The 19,759-nt window shown below is 39.4% G+C and overlaps 1 protein-coding gene across 4 annotated transcripts in view; it reads left to right on the forward strand.

The window, feature by feature from the left end:
* Pex5l (peroxisomal biogenesis factor 5 like) overlaps window positions 1-19,759 on the forward strand; it is a 223,746-nt gene that overhangs the window by 193,487 nt on the left and 10,500 nt on the right. For all 4 annotated transcript variants that reach the window (XM_048347061.1, XM_048347062.1, XM_048347064.1 and 1 more), the window contains 3 exons: window positions 15,016-15,132; window positions 16,701-16,844; window positions 18,124-18,194. In XM_048347061.1, coding sequence (XP_048203018.1) covers window positions 15,016-15,132; window positions 16,701-16,844; window positions 18,124-18,194 — 332 coding nt within the window. The remainder of the gene's footprint in view (window positions 1-15,015; window positions 15,133-16,700; window positions 16,845-18,123; window positions 18,195-19,759) is intronic.

Below are 19,759 nucleotides of genomic sequence, written 5' to 3' on the forward strand. Positions count from 1 at the left end.
GCAAGCACTCCTGCCACTAGGCCATATTCCCAGCCCCTAGATATTTTTTATCTCAAGAACAGTATTGTTTCAATAAATCAGATATGCAGTCCTCTATAGAAGATTCCATCTGCATATACAATTTGGGGCTTTGTACCTCCCAAAACTAAGGGGCATCCTTAGACCTCATCCTTTGAAATAGGGAATATGTTCAATTAGCCTTCTTTCTTTTGGCCTTGAGCGTCTCAGGGTGAATCCAGGGTGATTAGGCATAGAGCAAGAAGCTCAATGTGATGTGACCTGTGATTGGTAAATGTTCAACACTGTAATATTCTCTCATGTTCTACTTTCAGGGGTCTCACAGAAATTCTTGTGAGAAATATCCATCCTCAGTTCCATTGAAAATGTCACTGATCCTTACTCTTCAAGAATGATCTCTTGGGTAAAATTCAAGATAGCTACAGCCAGCATGCCTTGTCCTTTGGTGCCTCAAAATTTGGTACATGAGAACTGTCTGAGAACATTTTTATAGAAATACTAATCCCAGGCCCCTTCAATTTCAGCCCTTGCATGAATTACAAGTAAAATGTTGAAAAATTATACATATATAGCTGCATACTATTATATGCTACATATACATATTTTATTTTAATCATTTCTTTTGTATATCCCCATATAGGTAACTAGACACCTATTTCTGCATTCTTTTTTTTTCCTTCTTTTGGAACTGTGGCCCAAACAGAAAGTCTTGTTTTAGCATTCCATTGTAGTTTTTTTTATTCTTGATAGAAAAGAGATTGGGAGCAGTATCAGTGGCCTTGTAGTCTATCTAAACAGAATGAACTTGGTTTGTCTAAGAAAATTGAGTGGCAAGAGATAAACAGAGGGCTCTGTTCTCCTCTTTCCTCTAAGCAAAGTAACAGCATTGATCGATCTTTAAAGCTAAGGACAGGGCAGAGATGCAGGGAAGGAGGAAGGGAAACAAGTTTACATTAATGAAAAGAATGCAAACTGATGTGGCTTTAACCTTGGACACGTCACTTATGAAGGCCAAAAGTCAATACCTTTGAAAGTGCTCTAAAAGCTACATATTCAAGATGAATTGTTGCTCTTAATAAGAGGCAATGCAGTTTTATCACTCAATCTTTTTTCTGTCATTGTTTACAAAATTTCTGAAATTTCATATGTCCTCCCCACTTTTATTGCAGTCACATGGTCTAACTCATAGTGCCATATATCTTAATTTATCTCTTCCTGCATCTCACAATTCAGCCCCATAAGGAAGGACTGGACTACATGGTCCTAAAACCTTTGGCTTTCTAGTGTGATACCCAATTTCTGCGAAATAAACAGATCATGAATTCATAAATATTCTTCTCTCCCCTTCTACTCTTAGCCTTAGGTATGATTCAAATAATGTCATTAACATTAGATCAATCAATCAATAAGTAAGAAAGCAGATGGATATGTGGGTAAATTCATAAATCAAATGAGAAAAAAGCCAGTTAAGTACGTTTCTCAGTCATGCTCTGGCTTGGTTTAGTTCTTTTCTGATGAATTTTCTGATTGTGTGACCTCTCCCCCCTTTCTAGAGAGTTCTTCTTGCCCTGCATATTCCTGGACTTATTGAGGGTAAAATGCTGAATACCTGCTCTTCTCTCCTGAGCCACTGTGCAGATTGGATGCATCCTGTTGATTGACATGTCACTAATCATGTGGTATTGATTCCAAAATCTGCATTTCTGGCTCTGATTTTATTCTTGAAACAAGAATGCCCACAGTCCACAAACCTACTCAACATTCATATTTGAACACATTACAGGCATTTCCTGCTGAACACACTCATGTATGAGTTCTTCCTCTTTTTTGTTTCACCTACTCTGAGACTCCCAAGTGAGAAGTCAGTCTCTCTCAAGCTTCTCTCTCTGTGTTTTGTGTGTGTGTGTATGTGTGTGTGTGTGTGTGTGTGTGTGTGTATGGTCTTTCTCTCTCTCTCTCTCTCTCTCTCCCTCTCTGTCTCTCTCTCTCTTCCTTCCTTCCTCCCCTAGTAATAGCTAATCAAACACTACTCATTTTATTAAATACCTTTTAAATCCACTTATTTTCTCCACTGCCAACACCCTACTCTTCTCACTGTCATCTCTCATGCAGACAGCTGTAACACATCATAACTAGTCTGGCTGATTTCAATATAGAGAACAGAATGCCCTATTTATTCAGTATTGCTTACTCCAACACGACTCATTTTTCTAGAACATATATCTAAATAATAACTTCCCACTCGTCCTTGGAACAAAGTCCAAACTCACTGACATAACTTTCCCAGGTCCTTTATAATCATGACCATTCTTGCCTCCTCTATATCCTCAACCCTGTCTGCTTCTACCTTGATGTCTACACTGGCATCGTAATAAGTTCTCAGCTTCCAGAAATAGACTGCAGTCTATTAGCTCTTGCACATGCTATTCTTTCCTACCAGAAACTGTCTTATCTCAACCCATTACCCAACTAACTTCTGTTCAGCCTTTGAGTTTCAGCTGACAATTACTGCTTCCAACAAGACTGCTGAACTCCCAAGCTTCAGTCAGGCTCTCTCCTCTTTCAGAGCATGTTTACTTTCTTAATTGCAGACCTTCCAGCACCATGCTGCATCTGTTTGTGCCCTACCAGACTGTACACTGCAGTGGCAGGATCAGCTTCTGTCTTGTTCATTGCTACATTCTGGTGACTTAGATCTTTATCTGTCACTTAGAAGGCTTGTCTGTAATATTTGATGAATAAGTGAATTAAATGTAAAAGTATACATAACAAATTACTTAAAGAAGATGCTACCCTTCTAATTTTCAGAACTGCTCCAATCAAAGAGGTTCTGTATGGGGAAAATCATTTTTATAAAGACATTAGAAAAGAAGTACAATATTATACATCCATTTCTTCATAAGTATATTGTGTCTGGCTTTTCAAAATGTGATTTTAATTACGTAATCAATCCTGAGACCAATACAAGTATGTATCACTTGTAAACCGCCTGTCAGTGCAGTCAGGTACCTGAAAATAGAGGACTGTCACTCCATCAGTCACCTCCTCTCCTGTGTTTTCAGGTTCTATGGAAATGAGAGCTCAGAGGGTGGATTTTCTTTCAGTCCTGTGGAGCCTTTGGCCTGCTATTTTATTGAGCCTATCTTTTTCTGTGTTTTGATACTGGGAATGAAGCAGCTTCTGCCAAAAAAGCTAGCTCCAACATCTCCTATCCTTGGCAGAGAAAATATTTTTCCATTTCTGTCCAAATTAATCCTCATAGGCCAATACATCAAAACACAGGGAGAATGTATGATCATTTTAGCCATCTGGATTTTTTTTTTAAAAACATCGGTAGGTAGAACAGGAACTACCTAGCTCTTCAGTAGACATGCACAGCTGGGTATGGGCTCATGGTAGCCTGAGCATCTTTACGTACTGAGGCTACCATCAAATTCAGAGCTGGGGCTCTAGCCTCTCCTTAAAATCCTGGCCTTGCCTCTGAGTCCACCAGTTTGAAGTCAGTCTCAGAGGGAACAGCTTGAGCCACCTTCCTACTCAGTAGTATCCTAAGACACCAAACTGGGTACAAACAAACTCCTGTCTTCACATTTGGTCAACTATGTCATAGAGGAAAAGGAAGGAGGTAAGAATACCAGTGTAATGTGATCAATACAATGTGAGCTTTTCTAATCAGACTTTTCCTGCCATTTTTTTTCCCTTTAAATTTTTTTTCTTTAAAACTCCCTTCAAATGGGCAGGGATATTTCTGCAAAGTGGGAGGTAGTATCTACATGGATATTCAGGAGATCAAGCTTAAATTCTTTAACACCAAGGAAATAATTACAAGTAAAACTCCTAAAGTAATTCCCCTCGTGGCCTTTTCCTGTGTCAAAGGAAAAAGGAGGAAAGAGCCAATGTACCCCACAGACTGGCACTTTCCAAGTTCTAAGTCAAATGCTTTACATTCCATGCTCACAAAAGCTTCATCAGATGAGTATTTATCCCATTTAGGATGGGAAAACTAGGACAGAGAAATGAGATAACCTACTCAAGCTCAGTATTAAGTGCCAGCACTGGTATTCAAACCTGATCTAACTCCAAATGAAACTCCTGCTCTTCATCATTATTCCTGACTTTCAGGCTCTAACCAACCATAGAACTTATTTTTTTCTTTGTCAAAAATGTTCTCTTATTTACATTATTTTAAAAGGGACAATAGTGAAGAAAACCAAAACGTCAGGGGACACAAATTTTGAAACTCTTCAGAAATGCTGCTACACTAATGAATTAGCTATTTTTATCTTTACCTGTTTATTCCAGTCTTTACCCACACATACATAATTGTATACACTTTCAAAGGCCACTTTAATACCAATTGAATTGATAAGTATTATCAAATGAGTTGCCTTCTCAAAATGAGAACATAAAATGATTTGCTTTAGATTTTTCGCTCTGCATTCTGGGTTTCATTCCCTTTCTGGAACAATAACAGTAACAAAAGCTTGAAGAATTGTGATTCACAGAACAGATGCGAGGATGAGAAAACCTGCTGGCTAACAAGAAATGAGATTCACTGGGGGGGTGGGGGGGAAACATAAAAGCAAACTCTGTGTGATAAACTCCTATCCTTGGGAGCTTTCTCAGCTGCCAGCACACAAAACTTATACCACCAGAGATCTGTTTCTGTAAAACTTTGGATATTCACAACATTCATCTTTATTTCCACTTTTTCCAAGCTGTGTCCTAGGAGATTTTAAACACACACACACACACACACACACACACACACACATTATAGGTAAAATACATTTAGAACTACTGCTTACATTGCCTACTGAGAGATCTACATACACACATACATACATACATACATACATACATACATACATACCATACTATACTATATACATGAAGGTTCTGGAAAATCAGAGAGTAAGGAACATATTTACTTTTGTTTTTTATTATCTTGAAGTAGTTGAGCAAAGCCACTACTGTTTACTTTCATCCAGAAGTTTTTATGCAAACTCAGTTACCTACCAAGTGAGGCTAGTAAAAGTAAGGGACTGTGATGAAGCAAACACCACACACACCACAACACCACATGCACCACCTGACTGTCCCTGCTTCCAGAAACATGGGTCTGCTATTAACAGATCTTACATCATGGCCAAAGTTTAGGCTCTGACATAAATGTTGCACCCAGGATAAAGAGGGGGAAATATTGTCTTCTGGTGAGATCTTTTACAAAGAATTAGATCTGGACAATAATTAAAGAATTAAACACATTTTTGAGGAACTATTTCATTTGAGGGAAAGAGACCTAAGTATGGAGCCAGGCTTGGTTGGTAATATAGTGTGGATGAGTTAGCCCAGGGAGCAGTAGAGAATCAAGGGATGGAGAGTTACAAAGAGGAAAGTAACTGAGCAGGATTTGCATTAGATAGATCTGATGGGATTCTTGCTGAAGGTAGGCTGGGGTGATTGCACATCATCTGGGGACTCAAAAGGCTGAAGAATCTGATCAGATATTGAACAGATTAGTGAGGATGCATTCATGAAAATCTATCCTAAAACAGTTTTATCACGATTCTTACTATCACTAGACTCTGCAAAGGCAAATACGGAAGTCCAAAATAGAAGTCTAGGTGAGAAGAAGGCTCAGAAAAGGCTGACTAATATTTGACCTAAGTCCCTGTCAGATCTGCCCACAGGCCACCAATTGCAGCTTCCTATAGCCTCTGGCTCATTTGACTACAGAATTCCTTGTTTCTAGAATGCTCTTTAGGAAATGCTACCAAACCTCAAGGGTGTCTCAGCTATGGCTCCTTTCTCTAAGCCTCATCTTTCCACCATTCTCCAGGGGCTCTGACCTAAAATAATAGTGAAAGTTCTGTTTCTACAGCAGTGTGATAAATAGCTCCAAATACATTAGAGTACTATTTACTTTATTCAAGATTCTGTAATTTGGGTAGAGCTCTGGAGAATAGCTCACCTGAGACTTTAGCTGTAACGTGTACAAATTGCCTTTCTTCGTGTCTTGAGCTTCCTTGTAATTCTATAGCAATATCCAAAGGGTGAATAGCTCAAAAGAAAGAGGAAAAAGCAAACACCACATCACCTTTTGGGACCTAGCCTCAGAGGTCACATTGTGCCACTTCCATTGCTTTCCATTGCAGCCAAGGCATTTAAAGACAGAGAAATAGCCTCTTAAGAGAGGGTGGCAAGGATCTGGTACCTTAGTCTATTCTGTGCTGCTACAACAGAATACCAGACTAGATACATTATAAAGGAAAAAAGTCCTTTCTTACAGTTCTAGAATCTGGGACGTCTAAGACTGAGGTCCGCAGCGGGTGAGGGGCTCCTTGTATCTTCACACAGCAGAGGGAGCCAGTGCAAGAGCAGAGTGGTGCTTTCAGATCAAAGCCACTCTCAGCATGCCTGCCTCCCTCCATGCCTGAAGACAGAGCTTTCAGAATCGAATCTCCTCTGATGAGATCCCACCTTTGCATTGAGCGTTAAGTTTGTAAGACATGGACTTTGGTAGTCACTTTTGAGAGGTACCCTTTGCCACAGGGGAAAAAATAAAATATTGTGAAATCTGGTCTTGTCATTTACTGATAGTAGTGACAATGAACAAGTAACTTCATCTTTTTTTGTATCGTATTGTTCACCCTGCTGTGAATTAAGCTTAACATTATTTTTATTTTATCATAGAAAAGTGAGCTTCTTGAGGGTAAAACCCAAAATTAGTTGTTTTTGTGTATGTATTATTCTAAAATATTCATAATGTAAAACACAATGGCAAGGTTAGGTGCCAGTGACTCACACCTGTAATCCCAGCTACTCGGGAGTCTACGATTTGAGGATAGAGGTTTGAAGCCAGCCAGTCCAGACAAATTCAAGATTCTTATCTCCAGTTAAGCAGCAAAATGCCAGAAGTGGAGCTGTGGCTCAAGTGGCAAAGCACTAGCCTTGAGTTCAGGGCCCGAGTTCAAGCCCAGTACCATCACAGACATATACACAAGAAAAATAATGTTGATACAGCAAATATGTCTACAGGTTTAAACCAGGGGGCAGTTTCCCAGTACTTTTAAATACTTAGAGATAAGCTAAAGAAAAAGTCATCCCCTCTAGCACTGAGGCCCATTGCTTGCAGCTCACTGCACACACCCAGCTTCCTTTGTTACTTCACCTGGTGTCACAGGAATTGCCACCTGGGCTCAAGCCAAGGACTCTCTCTCCATCTCCTTTGGCCTGTTGTAACCTAGCCCTAGTCACTCATCCCTAGTTTCTCAAAAAGCACCCAGTAGGCTTGCGGCCTTGAGAAACCAGCCCCACAAAGGCCTTCTTCCCAAGAGGCCCAAAACCCCATACAAAGACAGATACACATAACAACCATGCTTTTTGTGACTGAAAATGTCACTGGAAGTAAGAATCAATATAATATGAAGTTCTGTTCTGCAAAGACATTCCTTGGCTAAGGTATATACTAAAATCCATTCAGAAGTGACTCATTCTTGTTTGGGAGGAAGGTTTTGCTCTCTATTCTTTATTTTTCCATTTCTCTTGGCTCTCTTGCTAGGTGAGAAGAGAAATCAACAAACAATAAACTATTTTAGATCCTCTTTATTAGAAATGTCTCTTGTGCCCCTTCCAGAATCCTTTTCAAACACCTTATTACATTATTTCTCCTTCCTGTATTCTTTCTTCCTATTTGCCATCATTTCCAATTTTTCTTCACATTTCTGAAGCTTACTCTGCATTGCTGAGTAAGTACCTCAAGTGACCTGCCCAGACACCTACTGGCATCTGTGGTGATGACCAACTCCAACAAAAAGCCATGTTTATCCCAGAGGCAACTGGCAATTGGTGTGGAATACCAGTGATTTCATTTTCTACACCCCTGCACCATACCATTTACATGGTTTATAAGCTATCCTGGGAAATACTCTTTTCCATTGGCAACTCATAAATTAACATCAACAGTTGTTCCTCAGCTCTTATAAGCACTTCACACAGATCACTTTATCATCACAACTTCTCTAATACATTTTTCTTTATATGTACAGTGAGGGTAAATGCAAACTTGGAAGAGGTGAACTTAGATTCCTGTGGTTATCTAGCGAAGGACGTAGGGTTCCAAATTGGTCAACCGAAGACTAAACCCCCAGTGCTTTCCTTTGTGTTTAAATTGAGAAAGGGAAGATACAATAGATCCATCTCTTATGAATCTCAGAGATTTTGTTAATTTTTAGCCTTCCTAGTCAATTCAATAAATCAGTTCATTTAAACTTGTGAAACCAGAGCTCTTGAGCTGTCAGATTGTGAAGCTGATCTGTGAGATGGTCTTCCCTTCCCCTCGAATTGGTCATTCTGTCCCTTTTTGAAGATTTCTTTTTTTTTTTTTTTTTTTTTTTTTTTTACTGTTGGGAAATCTTGTGAGAAAAGGAGAACCCAGCCCATTTACAGGCAGTTTCATAAAACTCAGACCCCAGAACTGCCATTCATTTGCCCTGCTCTACTGAATGCAAAACAAGGATAACAGCACTCATCATCCACCTGCACCTTGCTTTAGCGGGCAAATTGTTCCTTTACCTGTCGCAGGGCTACTCCTGCCCATGGGTACTCTTGTCTGCATCTACTCCACTTGGCCAGTGACCCTGGTGTATGGGACAGTCAGGGCTGCAGCAAGAGCTCAGATTAACTCTGATCAATCAAAATTCTGCCCCCTGCTCCATCAACATGCAGCCTCTGGTGGAGGCAGCCGCCTGGAATCTTCCATTGGTGTTAAGCTCCCAGCCTACAAGAAATGGCAGAGCTGCTCTTGCACAGCTTGGTCCAGGTCAATGAGGGTCCAAACTGACGTGTACATAGTTTCACTTCAGAAAAAAATAATGTTTGTTGGGACATTTTATCTAAAATAGTACAGTGTTTTTTATTCCTTGACACATAAAAGGAGCACTTGCTTTTCTTCTTGTATGCAGGTAGTTGGGTGTCTTTCTAAAATTGTTCTGATCCTGTGACAATCAGTGGCTATTAAAGAGGCTAAAAGAAGGCCAGATTTCTCAGAGGCAATCCCACCTAGATGGGCTCTTAGATAGCAGAGCTCCTGAATCTTTCTAAGCAATTATGTTGATCACAAGATCGGAAGTATCTAACTCAACATTGATTAAAATAAAGTGGTATATTGGAACTGAGAATATTCTGGGTTTTTTTTTTAATTACCTGGTTTAAAAATGAGTTTACTTGGGGCTGGGACTATGGCCTACTAGCAAGGGTGCTTGCCTCGTATTCCTGAAGCCCTGGGTTCAATTCCCCAGCACCACATATACAGAAAACGGCCAGAAGTGGCGTTGTGGCTCAAGTGGCAGAGTGCTAGCCTTGAACAAAAAGAAGCCAGGGACAGTGCTCAGGCCTTGCATCCAAGCCCCTGGACTGGAAAAAAAATAAAGAGTTTACTTGCTTATTCTTTGTATTTTAAGATTTTTAATATGAGAAATTAAACACAAAGCTATGCACATGCTAGACAATTATTCTACCATTGAGCTACATCTCTAGTCTCTTTAGTTTACTAAACACTTAATTTTTAAGGCAGGCATGGTGGCAAACACTTACAGTCCCACCCTTCTCCTAGAGTTTTTCTGTCTGGGGCAGAAAGATAAAAAGTTAATTGTCAGCTTGGGCCACATGGTAATATCCTGTCTCAAAAAAAAAACCCATAAACATAAATAACTTGCTTCTACTAACACACACACACACACACACACACACACACACACACACACACGCACACGCTTCTGTCTTGGTTTCTTATAGAATTCTTTTTATTTTACAATAAAAACAGTAAAGACAGGCTGGGAATATGGCCTAGTGGTAGAGTTCTTGCCTCATATACATGAAGCTCTGGGTTTGATTCCTCAGCACCACATATTTAGAAAAAGCTAGAAGTGGCATTGTGGCTCCAGTGGTAGCCACAGTGCTAGTCTTGAGCAAAAAAAAAAAAAGACAGGGACAGTGTCCAGGCTCTGAATCCAAGCCCCAAGACAGGCAAAAAACAAACAAGCAAACAATAACAGTAAAGGAAAAATGTAAAAATAATCTCACTTTTTAGACCGATAAGCAGGCTACAAACCTTATAGAATAAAATATAATCTTGTGCTATTAACTCCCTTCTCTCTTACTCTGATTTAAGTTAATCTGGGTAAACAGTGACTCCAGGGTGGCTTACTGCGTAATAAATGCTGTCTTGTGACTTTTCAAATGAGGAATACAAGTATGCAGACGGGTTAAAATGACTGTCCAATTCACAGAGATAATGGTGGCTTCTAGCCCACACTTCTTTTTTTTTTTTTTTTTGCGGTTAGCAACAATGGTCTTTTTTTATTTTAAGTTTTTATTATCAAACTGAATTACAGAGAGGTTACAGTTTCATACATTAGGCATTGGATACATTTCTTGTACTGTTTGTTACCTTGTCCCTCATTCCCCCTCCCCCCTCCCCCTTCCCCTTCCCCCCATGAATTGTTCAGTTCATTTACACCAAACAGTTTTGCAAATATTGCTTTTGTAGTTGTTTGTCTTTTTTTTTTACCCTGTGACTCTCGATTTTGGTATAGACCATACTTCTTTCCAACCACTGACCCAGAATGTCAGAACTGAAGGAATGCAGAAGCAAGCAGTTGTTGTAATGGAGCGTCATGGTGGAAGACATTGTGGAGGAATTGAACTTGAAAAGAGTTATGCATCATTTTTAAACCAAATCTTTCTTTCCACCCAAATAATGCTTGCTACCAGTAGAAAATTTGGGGAATTCTGAAAATTACAAGAAAACATAATGGAGTAAATTACTCATTATCACTTCCATAAAAGCAGTGCTACTAACCCATTTCTCTATAATTTTTCACATTTTTGTTTTGCTATTCTCGTGATCCTACTATTTCTCAAGGAACATTATAACCCAGGGACTATTGAATGTTACAAATATGATTTTAGTTGCTATATGATAGTCAATGAAGGAAGCATTCCCGTGGCTTTCTTAACTTAGCTCCTTATTTTTGAATAATTAAATGGAAGAGAAAGAGCTAAATAAAGAGCATTATCTAGAAGAATAAACTATTTACAGAAAATTAAACCATCAACTACTACCAGCATGTATAGTTGAATGTTAAGGTTGTAGGCAAACTTTGTTTCATTCTATTTTTCTCAATTGTGCAAAGGCACTAATAAGAATACCTACTTTAATTGAGCATCTGTAATGCTTTTCATGTTACAGATACATTTTCTCATTTAGTTACTGTAACAAGCAATCTAAATTTCTGTTGCATCTTCATTTGAAAGGTAAGTTAAAATGAGAATCTGAGGGGTTTTGAGACTTGCAGGTCAGTGAGAGTATTTGAATCCAGAACCATCTGAGGAGAAAGCTGTTCTTCTTAACCTTAAATATTGCAGATCCCAAATGTTTTGTAATATTGATGTCATTAAACATCTTAAAAATGGAAACAGGTTGCAAACAGTGGCTCACTTCTGATGTATGCAAATAACGTATGTGTTGACTGAAAAACAGCCTACCCAAATCTCAGGACAGTCACAATCAAAACAAGAAACAAGAAAAAACTCATCAATAAAAACAATCCCCTTGTTTTTGCCAGTCCTGGGGCTTGAACACAAGGCCTGAGCACTGTCCCTGGCTTCTTTTTACTCGAGGCTAGCACTCCACCACTTGAGCCACAGGACCACTTCTGGCTTTTTCTATATACATATGTGGTGCTGAGGAATTGAACCCAGGGCTTCATATATATGAGGCAAGCACTCTACCACTAGGCCATATTCCTAGCCCTGCTTAAGTTGTTTAAAATGCAAATATGCTTCAGATTTCTCTAAAATTCATTTAAAATGGTCAGGGGACACTGCGTTAATTGCAGCTTCATAAATAAATTCTGGATTTTGAGACTAGATAAAAATTGATTTTACTAACAGTATTCTTCTGTAATTAAATGAAAATGGTGCTGTCGGTAGTAACTTACTTTAAGTGGAATCAGGAAGTCTTCGTGTGTCTCATTACATGAGAGCCTGACAGCCTTACCTCAGCTGAGGTTCTGTTTTCCACAACAGTTGCATTTATGACTGCAGGAAAGGTGATGCATTGTTTGGTCACACAGTGTAGGACATCATGAAGCCTTCCCATTCTTTCATTCAGAAGACTTGTGATACACTGTGGATTCCCAGGACTCACACCAGGGGATGTATCTACCTTGACAAGTATGCAGACACATTGGCTTCTCTCCTCACCAGGAGTCTTAGAAGTCAGTTAACATAAAATTCACTTGGTAGATATTTTTTTAATTTGTACTTCAGATAGGTTGAAACCACATATTAAAAGCTATTAAAAAAAGAGACCGCTGTAATTTCCTTCAAAATCTCAATAGCAAATAATACTCAGGTTCCATACTGTTTTGGTTTTTTTTTTTTTGGCTAGTCCTAGGCCGTGAACTCAGGACCTGAGCACTGTCCCTGGCTTCTTTTTTGCTCAAGGCTAGCACTCTGCCACTTGAGCCACAGCGCCACTTCTGGCCATTTTCTGTATATGTGGTGCTGAGGAATCGAACCCAGGGCCTCATGTATACGAGGCAAGCACGCTTGCAACTAGGCCATATTCCCAGCCCCTCCATACTGTTTTTTGAAAGAGAAAGATAAAGTATTTTTGTTTCCTGTTGTTTTAACTCATTTGATTATACATGCAAAGCATATTCATCACAGAAAATTCATTTAGAAAGTACAAAATGTGTGAAGAAACAAGAAAAGCATCACCCACCATACCTTTATTCAAAGAAAGACACAATAGCATAGTTCTTCCTTTTTTCTACCAATCTTTTATATATTTGATATTATTTTTATTTGTGTAATCTGGTAAAGAAAGGCACCATAGGGAAGAAATTTTACATTCCATCTCTCACCTTAGCCTCTATGCCTCGTATAGTGGCAACTACGAGTAGCCCAGACAGAGATTGTCCAGCTGCCTGCTGGCACGATCCTTCATGTGATGAGGTCCTTGCCTAAAGGACAAAACCCATTTTGTGGTAAGCATGAATATTCCAGACCTAACTAAGGAGGAGGTCATGATGCACTACATTCTTGGTGGCTGGGAATGAATCATGTTTGGCTGGCCCTTATTCCCTAAATACTTTAATCCAAAAGAGACAGGAACTCTGGCTTCACAGCCAACCCAACCCCTCTCAGCTTCACAGCCGCCCCCACACCCACTGGCAGGCCAGGAGGGTTACTGGAGAAGGATAACCTGAAGTCAGGTTGAGGTTATGGGCATGTCACGGGACTTAAAATGACCAAAGTAGAGATTGGAAAACAAAGAGTATGAGTTTCATTTCCAGACCCAGGTGTTCAACATTGTTTTTTTAATTTATTTTTTTTTCAAATTTTTATTATCAAACTAATGTACAGAGAGTTTCATACGTTTCATACGTTAGGCATTGGATACATTTCTTGTACTGTTTTGTTTAAAGAAAGTGTAGTGGTTTACAAGCCTATGGCAAGTAACTTAGCCTTGGACACAAAATCTGAAAGGCATGTATTATATAGTATGCCAGAAAACAAAGGCAAAATCTTTGCCTTCTTGATTGTCATGGTGACTGTTAAAAGTTATCAGTCCCAAAGTGGTTCCTAGAAATTCAGAGTCTGTCTCTTTCCCTACCATTTAGAGATTAAAGTTCAATCCAGCCTCCACCTAGGCTCCTTGCAATACCTGCATCCATATTGTCTGAGCTCAGGCTAGTTTGCTGAAAGGCTAGAGATATATAAAAGGTGAGAACCAGTGTCCTCCCACTGACCGCCTCTTTCTTTACCCCTGTTTTGTCCTATCCCAGAACCAGCCACTGACCACCTCTTCTCTACCCCCTGAGAAGTTTTCTCTCTCTCTCTCTCTCTCTCTCTCTCTCTCTCTCTCTCTCTCTCTCTCTCTGTGTGTGTGTGTGTGTGTCATGTACTGGAGTGTGAACTCAAGGCCTCCCATCTCATTCTGCTCTTATTTATAGCTGGTGCTCTACCACTTGAATGACTGGCATTTTTTTTGTTTAATTGGAGATAAGAGTTGGCTCATGGCTTCAAACTGAGATTCTCAGCGCTCAGCCTCCTAAGTAGCTAAGATTATAAATGTGAGCTATGGGTGCCTGGCCCCTATTTCTTAAGTCCTTTAAAACATGTATTTCATCCTCTCCTCTCTTCTAAAAGTACCCACTTCCAGCTTAATAAAATCCAAGCTAACCAAGGCAGCTCCCATAAAGAACCTGCTTCCTGCTTCCCTTGACATGCAGAAGAACAAATGGCCTACTTCCCCTTATAGGTCATCTATGGGGAATTTAAAAAGAAAGCACACAGTATTATTTTTCAAAGAATTATGCTGACACAGAAAAGACCTTAAAGAGGTCTTTAAGGCTAGGTCCACACCCAAAGCCAGGGTCGTTCATTCATTATAACTAGGAGGGAATTTTTCCATAGGCTGAAGCATAGGTTTGGAAACAGATAGAATTCTACCTTTGGGACCATAACATCTAGCTCAGTTGTTTCCTAGCACAGACTGTCTTCACAAGTCAGTGCCCAGCCAGCTCCAGAGCAGCTACTCCAATCTTCATATTCTAGTACCCACGCTGGTAGATGCCTTCCTTCTCAAAGTGTTTGTCTAGTGTCACATTTGAAACTGCTTGTGACTGCAGACATCCCCAATGTATGGTAGTTAATTTCTAATTTTTCAACTTTATAGTGGTACAAAAGTGGGATGCACTCAGTAGAATCATACTTTGAGTGAACTGTCCTAGGCTAGCCACATGCAGTAGAATATTCTGTCACCATCCAGAGCAACAGCCACAGCATCCAGTCAGCTGAATAATCAAAGAGCAATTATACCCAGCCCTGCAAAACAAAACACTAAGAGTAAATACATTATACTCTACAATGTATTGCTCTTTTTTAACTCCTTCTCTCTTCATTTTCTTCTCCACTTTCTAGTCAGATACAGAGTTTTGGGATAAGATGCAGGCAGAGTGGGAAGAGATGGCGCGGAGGAACTGGATATCTGAGAACCAAGAAGCCCAGAACCAAGTCACAATCTCAGCTAGTGAGAAGGTAACCAACAACTGCTCTTCTTCTCTTCTTACCCATATGAGTAATTTCTTCATTTTCTTCAGATCCTGTTTTATAGAGCAATCTATAACTACTTTGTCAGAAACATAAGACTTAAAGATAACTAACTTCATGTCTATCTGACCTAGAAGAAATTCTGATAAATTGAAACAAGAGAACCATCCAATATGAGAAGGTAGTTCAGCTGGAAGGAAATGCTCCTAGATACTTTGGCAGCCAACCAGAATTTGGATCCTGACTGGTGGCCCGTTGTGGAAGTAACTAATGTCCAGAACAAAGTTGAACAAGAGCTCTTCCTAATCTCACAGTGTGTCAGACAGTCACACGAGTCCCGTTGCTGGACCAACAACAGAAGTGATGTGAGCAGCAAGGGGGAAGGGATGGGGCTTAGTTTAGGTATACTCCATAGGTGGCCATTGAATGACTAGAAAAGAATCTCAGTGCCAGAAAGTCAATCCTCAAGGAAATACTTAGAGATACTTCTCTGATGGCAGCCCCAGAAAACCTGATGTCCAGTTGCTATAAAATCTGTGCCTTGAAATACAAATTCTTGGTGGGAAGAAAATATTGATAAATTTACTATAAATGAGTTGAAAGATGGAAAGAAATGTGTACATTTCTTACATTAAAATACCATATATATGTATATAGATATAATCATCTCATTGTGTGGAATAATTCTCAATAATATTCAATTCTGAGCACTGTCCCTGGCTTCTTCCCACTCAAGGATAGCACTCTGCCACTTGAGCCACAGCGCCACTTCTGGCTGTTTTCTATATATGTGGTGCTTGGGAATTGAACCCAGAGCTTCATGTATATGAGTATATGAGGCAAGCACTCTTGCCACTAGGCCATAGAAGAAGGGCCTGATGAAATTTTTGAATGACCAAATGTTCATCAATAAGAATTGAGTAAATTAATTGAGTACATTCATAAACACTTAAGAAATAAAAGTGTAATGATCTCTAATAGGACTGCAAGTGAACCTTTTGTTTAATTTATATCTGCAGAGAAAATACTATATGACCATGTATATAACCTATATTGCTTACATTTTTTCCAGTTAAAAACTCTGTGTCTTTAAAAGATGCATATTTTTTTAAGGATGATACATCCTTGGGGGGGGGGGCAAAAACTTGCTCTGTGCCAGAGTAAAAGTACAACTATTACAAAATATAAGTACCACACAGTTTGTAGTTCTTCAAAAGGTCTTAAGACATAGACAGATGTACAATATATGGTAGTAACATTTCAGAGGGATGGGCACTTAGCAAAACTTAGCACTCAGCAAAAACTTGTCCAAAGAAACAGTCATTTTAAAGGAATACTAAAAAGAACAAAACAAATATCAGAAGGAAATCAAACTCCAAAATATCAGCACTGGTCATGTTTAGATGGCAGAATTCTGAATAACTTAGTTTCTTTGTAGATTATTCCATATTGCCTAAAAATCACATAATGAAATTTAAAATTAACTAGATCATTCTGAGTACAAGAATGCAGGGATCAAATCATAGATTAAGCAATGACCCATCTTTATGTTTTAGGGATATTACTTTCACACTGAAAACCCCTTCAAGGACTGGCCAGGAGCATTTGAAGAAGGCTTAAAAAGGCTGAAGGAGGGGGACCTGCCAGTCACCATCCTGTTCATGGAGGCAGCGATTCTTCAGGACCCTGGAGATGCTGAGGTGGCCAATACTCTTCATTTTCTCAGTCTCCTAATGGACCTACAGTCATGCTTTCTCTTTCTCTGATGTGGGAAAAATAGACAGGGACATACATGGGTTAACCCTAAGAAGCTCCCACTAGCCTAGCTCAGTCTGTTACATCTCCAACCCATACAGGCTTATAGAACATAGAGAATAGTGGCTGAGTTTCTAGACTTGGTTATCCAAGTCTATAGGTTCAAACCCCTATTCTACCTGAGACAAACCCCTGACACCAGAGACAAATCATTTAAGCCTTTTAAGTTTCAGCTCTCTTATATATAAAATGGAAATCATCATAGTAAGTATCTCATTAGGCATTTGCAAAGATTAAAATAGCTCATACTAAAAAACAATTTAGCCTATTACCTGACACGTTGAATTTGGGCCTTCATACTTTTTATTCACTATGATTGATGTATGTACTAAGAGTAAGTTTACTTCTCACTAGTGTTCTAAATATCTTTTTCAACAAATTTAATTTTTTTTTACCTGTACTGGAGTTTGAACTCAGCTTTGTGTTTGCTAGGTAAACACTTTACCACTTGAACCACGTCTCCAGCCCAGTAAGATTGAACTAAGAATTGGAATTTTGGTGTGTGAGTGTGTGGGGCTGTGTCTGTGTGCGTGCAGCGTGCACTCACTGCTACTGGAACTTGAACTTAGAATCTTAGCACTGTCCCTTAGCCTTTCCCCCTCAAGGCTAGTACTTTCCCACTTAAGCCATAGTTCAACTTGTGGCTTTTTAGTGGTTAGTTGAAGATAAAAGAATATCACAAACTTTCCTGCCTGGGTTGGCTTTGAACTGCAGGCCTCAGATCTCAGCCTCCTGAGTAGCTAGAATTACAGGTGTGAGCTACTGGAGCCCTGCTAAAATGTTGTGATTTTTGAAGATATATGAAAGAATAATATCATATTTACTGATAAGCACTATGTATTTTACAAGCTTGTGTGTGTGTGTGTGTGTGTGTGTGTGTGTGTGTGTTAGAGAGAGAGAGATATTATTTGACCCAACAACTGTGGAAGGTAAAAGAAAAAGTAAACATTGCCATATCAAATTCATAAGTGAAAAAATAAGGTAATTAATGGATTCATTTTTTAATATTTTTAAATAAGGTAATCAGTGAATTAATTATTTGATTGACTGACCCCCTTCCCCATCGCTTTCACCCTGGAGTTGGAGTGTTTTGCATAGGGGATCTGACCTGGGCTAACATCCTGCTTCATCTTGCAATGCTAATGTCTCCTGTGATTTCTGTAGGCATGGCAATTCCTTGGGATTACACAGGCAGAGAATGAAAATGAACAAGCAGCCATTGTCGCCCTCCAGAGGTACTTGAAGCTAAATGTAAAATTTTGGGAATGGTGTGAACTTTGTCAATGGACGTCCTGTGTTTCCTGCTTGTCCTTTGACCCTTATTAAATAAAAGACAATCAGATGAATTTAACCAAATAAGGACATATATTTCACATATGACTCATACCTAGCTCTGGAAAATAAGAATTTATAATAAAATCATCTTCTTAAATCACAGTGTCTTCTCATCTACATAATATTAGTACTAGCTGGGTGTAGGTGGCTCATGCCTGTAATCCTAGCTACTCAGGAGGCTGAGATCTAAAGGACTGTGGTTCAGAGCAGGAGAGTCCATGAGACACTTATCTCCCGTTAACTACCAAAAGACTAGAAGTGGTGCTGTGGCTCTTTTTTTTTTTTTTTCCTTCAACATAGTACTAGAATTCCTAGCCAGAGCAATCAGGCAAGAAGAAAATATAAAGGAGATCCAAGTAGGTAAAGATGAAGTTAAACTCTCTCTCTTCGCAGATGACATGATCCTATACCTAAAGAATCCCATAGACTCTACCCCCAAGCTACTAGTGGTGCTGTGGCTCTAAGTGGTAGAGCAGTAGCCTTCAGGTGAAGAGCTCAGGGACCCCAGGCCCAGAGTTCAAGCCCCATGACTGACAAGGAAAGGAAAGGAAACGAAAAAGGAAAGAAGGAAGGAAGGAAGGAAGGAAGGAAGGAAGGAAGGAAGGAAGGAAGGAAGGAAGGAAGGAAGGAACTCATTAAATTAAAAGTTCCTTTTTTCTATCTTTTTTTTTTTTTTTTTGCCAGTCCTGAGGAATCGAACCCAGGTCTTCATGCATGCTAGGCAGCACTCTACCACTAAGCCACATTCCCAGCCTTAACTTTTTATTTTTTTTGCAGCATCTAAACCATTTCTTTTGAAAATTATACTCAAAATACTGACTCAAGATATATTTAGGGGAACTGGGAATATGGCCTAGTAGTAGAGTGCTTGCCTAGCATGCATGAAGCCTTGGGTTTGATTCCTCAGTATCACGTATATAGAAAAAGTTGGAAATGGCACTGTGGCTCAAGTGATAGAGTGCTCGCCCTGAGTAGAAAGAAACTAGGGACAGTGTTCAGGCCCTGAGTTCAAGCCCCAGGACTGGCAAAAAAAAAAAAAAGAAAGAAAGATATATTTAGGGGTAAGGATAGAAAGAAAACATAAGTATACACTCATTCACTTATTTCTTAGTGCTCCTGTTTAAATTGTGGAAAAATACTTTCTAAAAAATAGGCTTGCCCTTTTCCTGGCCTTTGTCATGGATTCTTTTAATAGAAATCTATACTGAGAAAATACACATACAGGGGCTGGGGATATGGCCTAGTGGCAAGAGTGCTTGCCTCATATACATGAAGCCCTGGGTTCGATTTCCCAGTACCACATATATAGAAAATAGCCAGAAGTGGCACTGTGGCTCAAGTGGCAGAGTGCTAGCCTTGAGCAAAAAGAAGCCAGGGACAGTGCTCAGGCCCTGAGTCCAAGGCCCAGGACTGGCAAAACAAAAAAGAAAAAAGAAAATACACATACTCAAATCTATCCATATAT

Source organism: Perognathus longimembris, chromosome 5 (genome assembly GCF_023159225.1).
Source record: "Perognathus longimembris pacificus isolate PPM17 chromosome 5, ASM2315922v1, whole genome shotgun sequence".
In the NCBI taxonomy this organism is placed as follows: domain Eukaryota; kingdom Metazoa; phylum Chordata; class Mammalia; order Rodentia; family Heteromyidae; genus Perognathus; species Perognathus longimembris.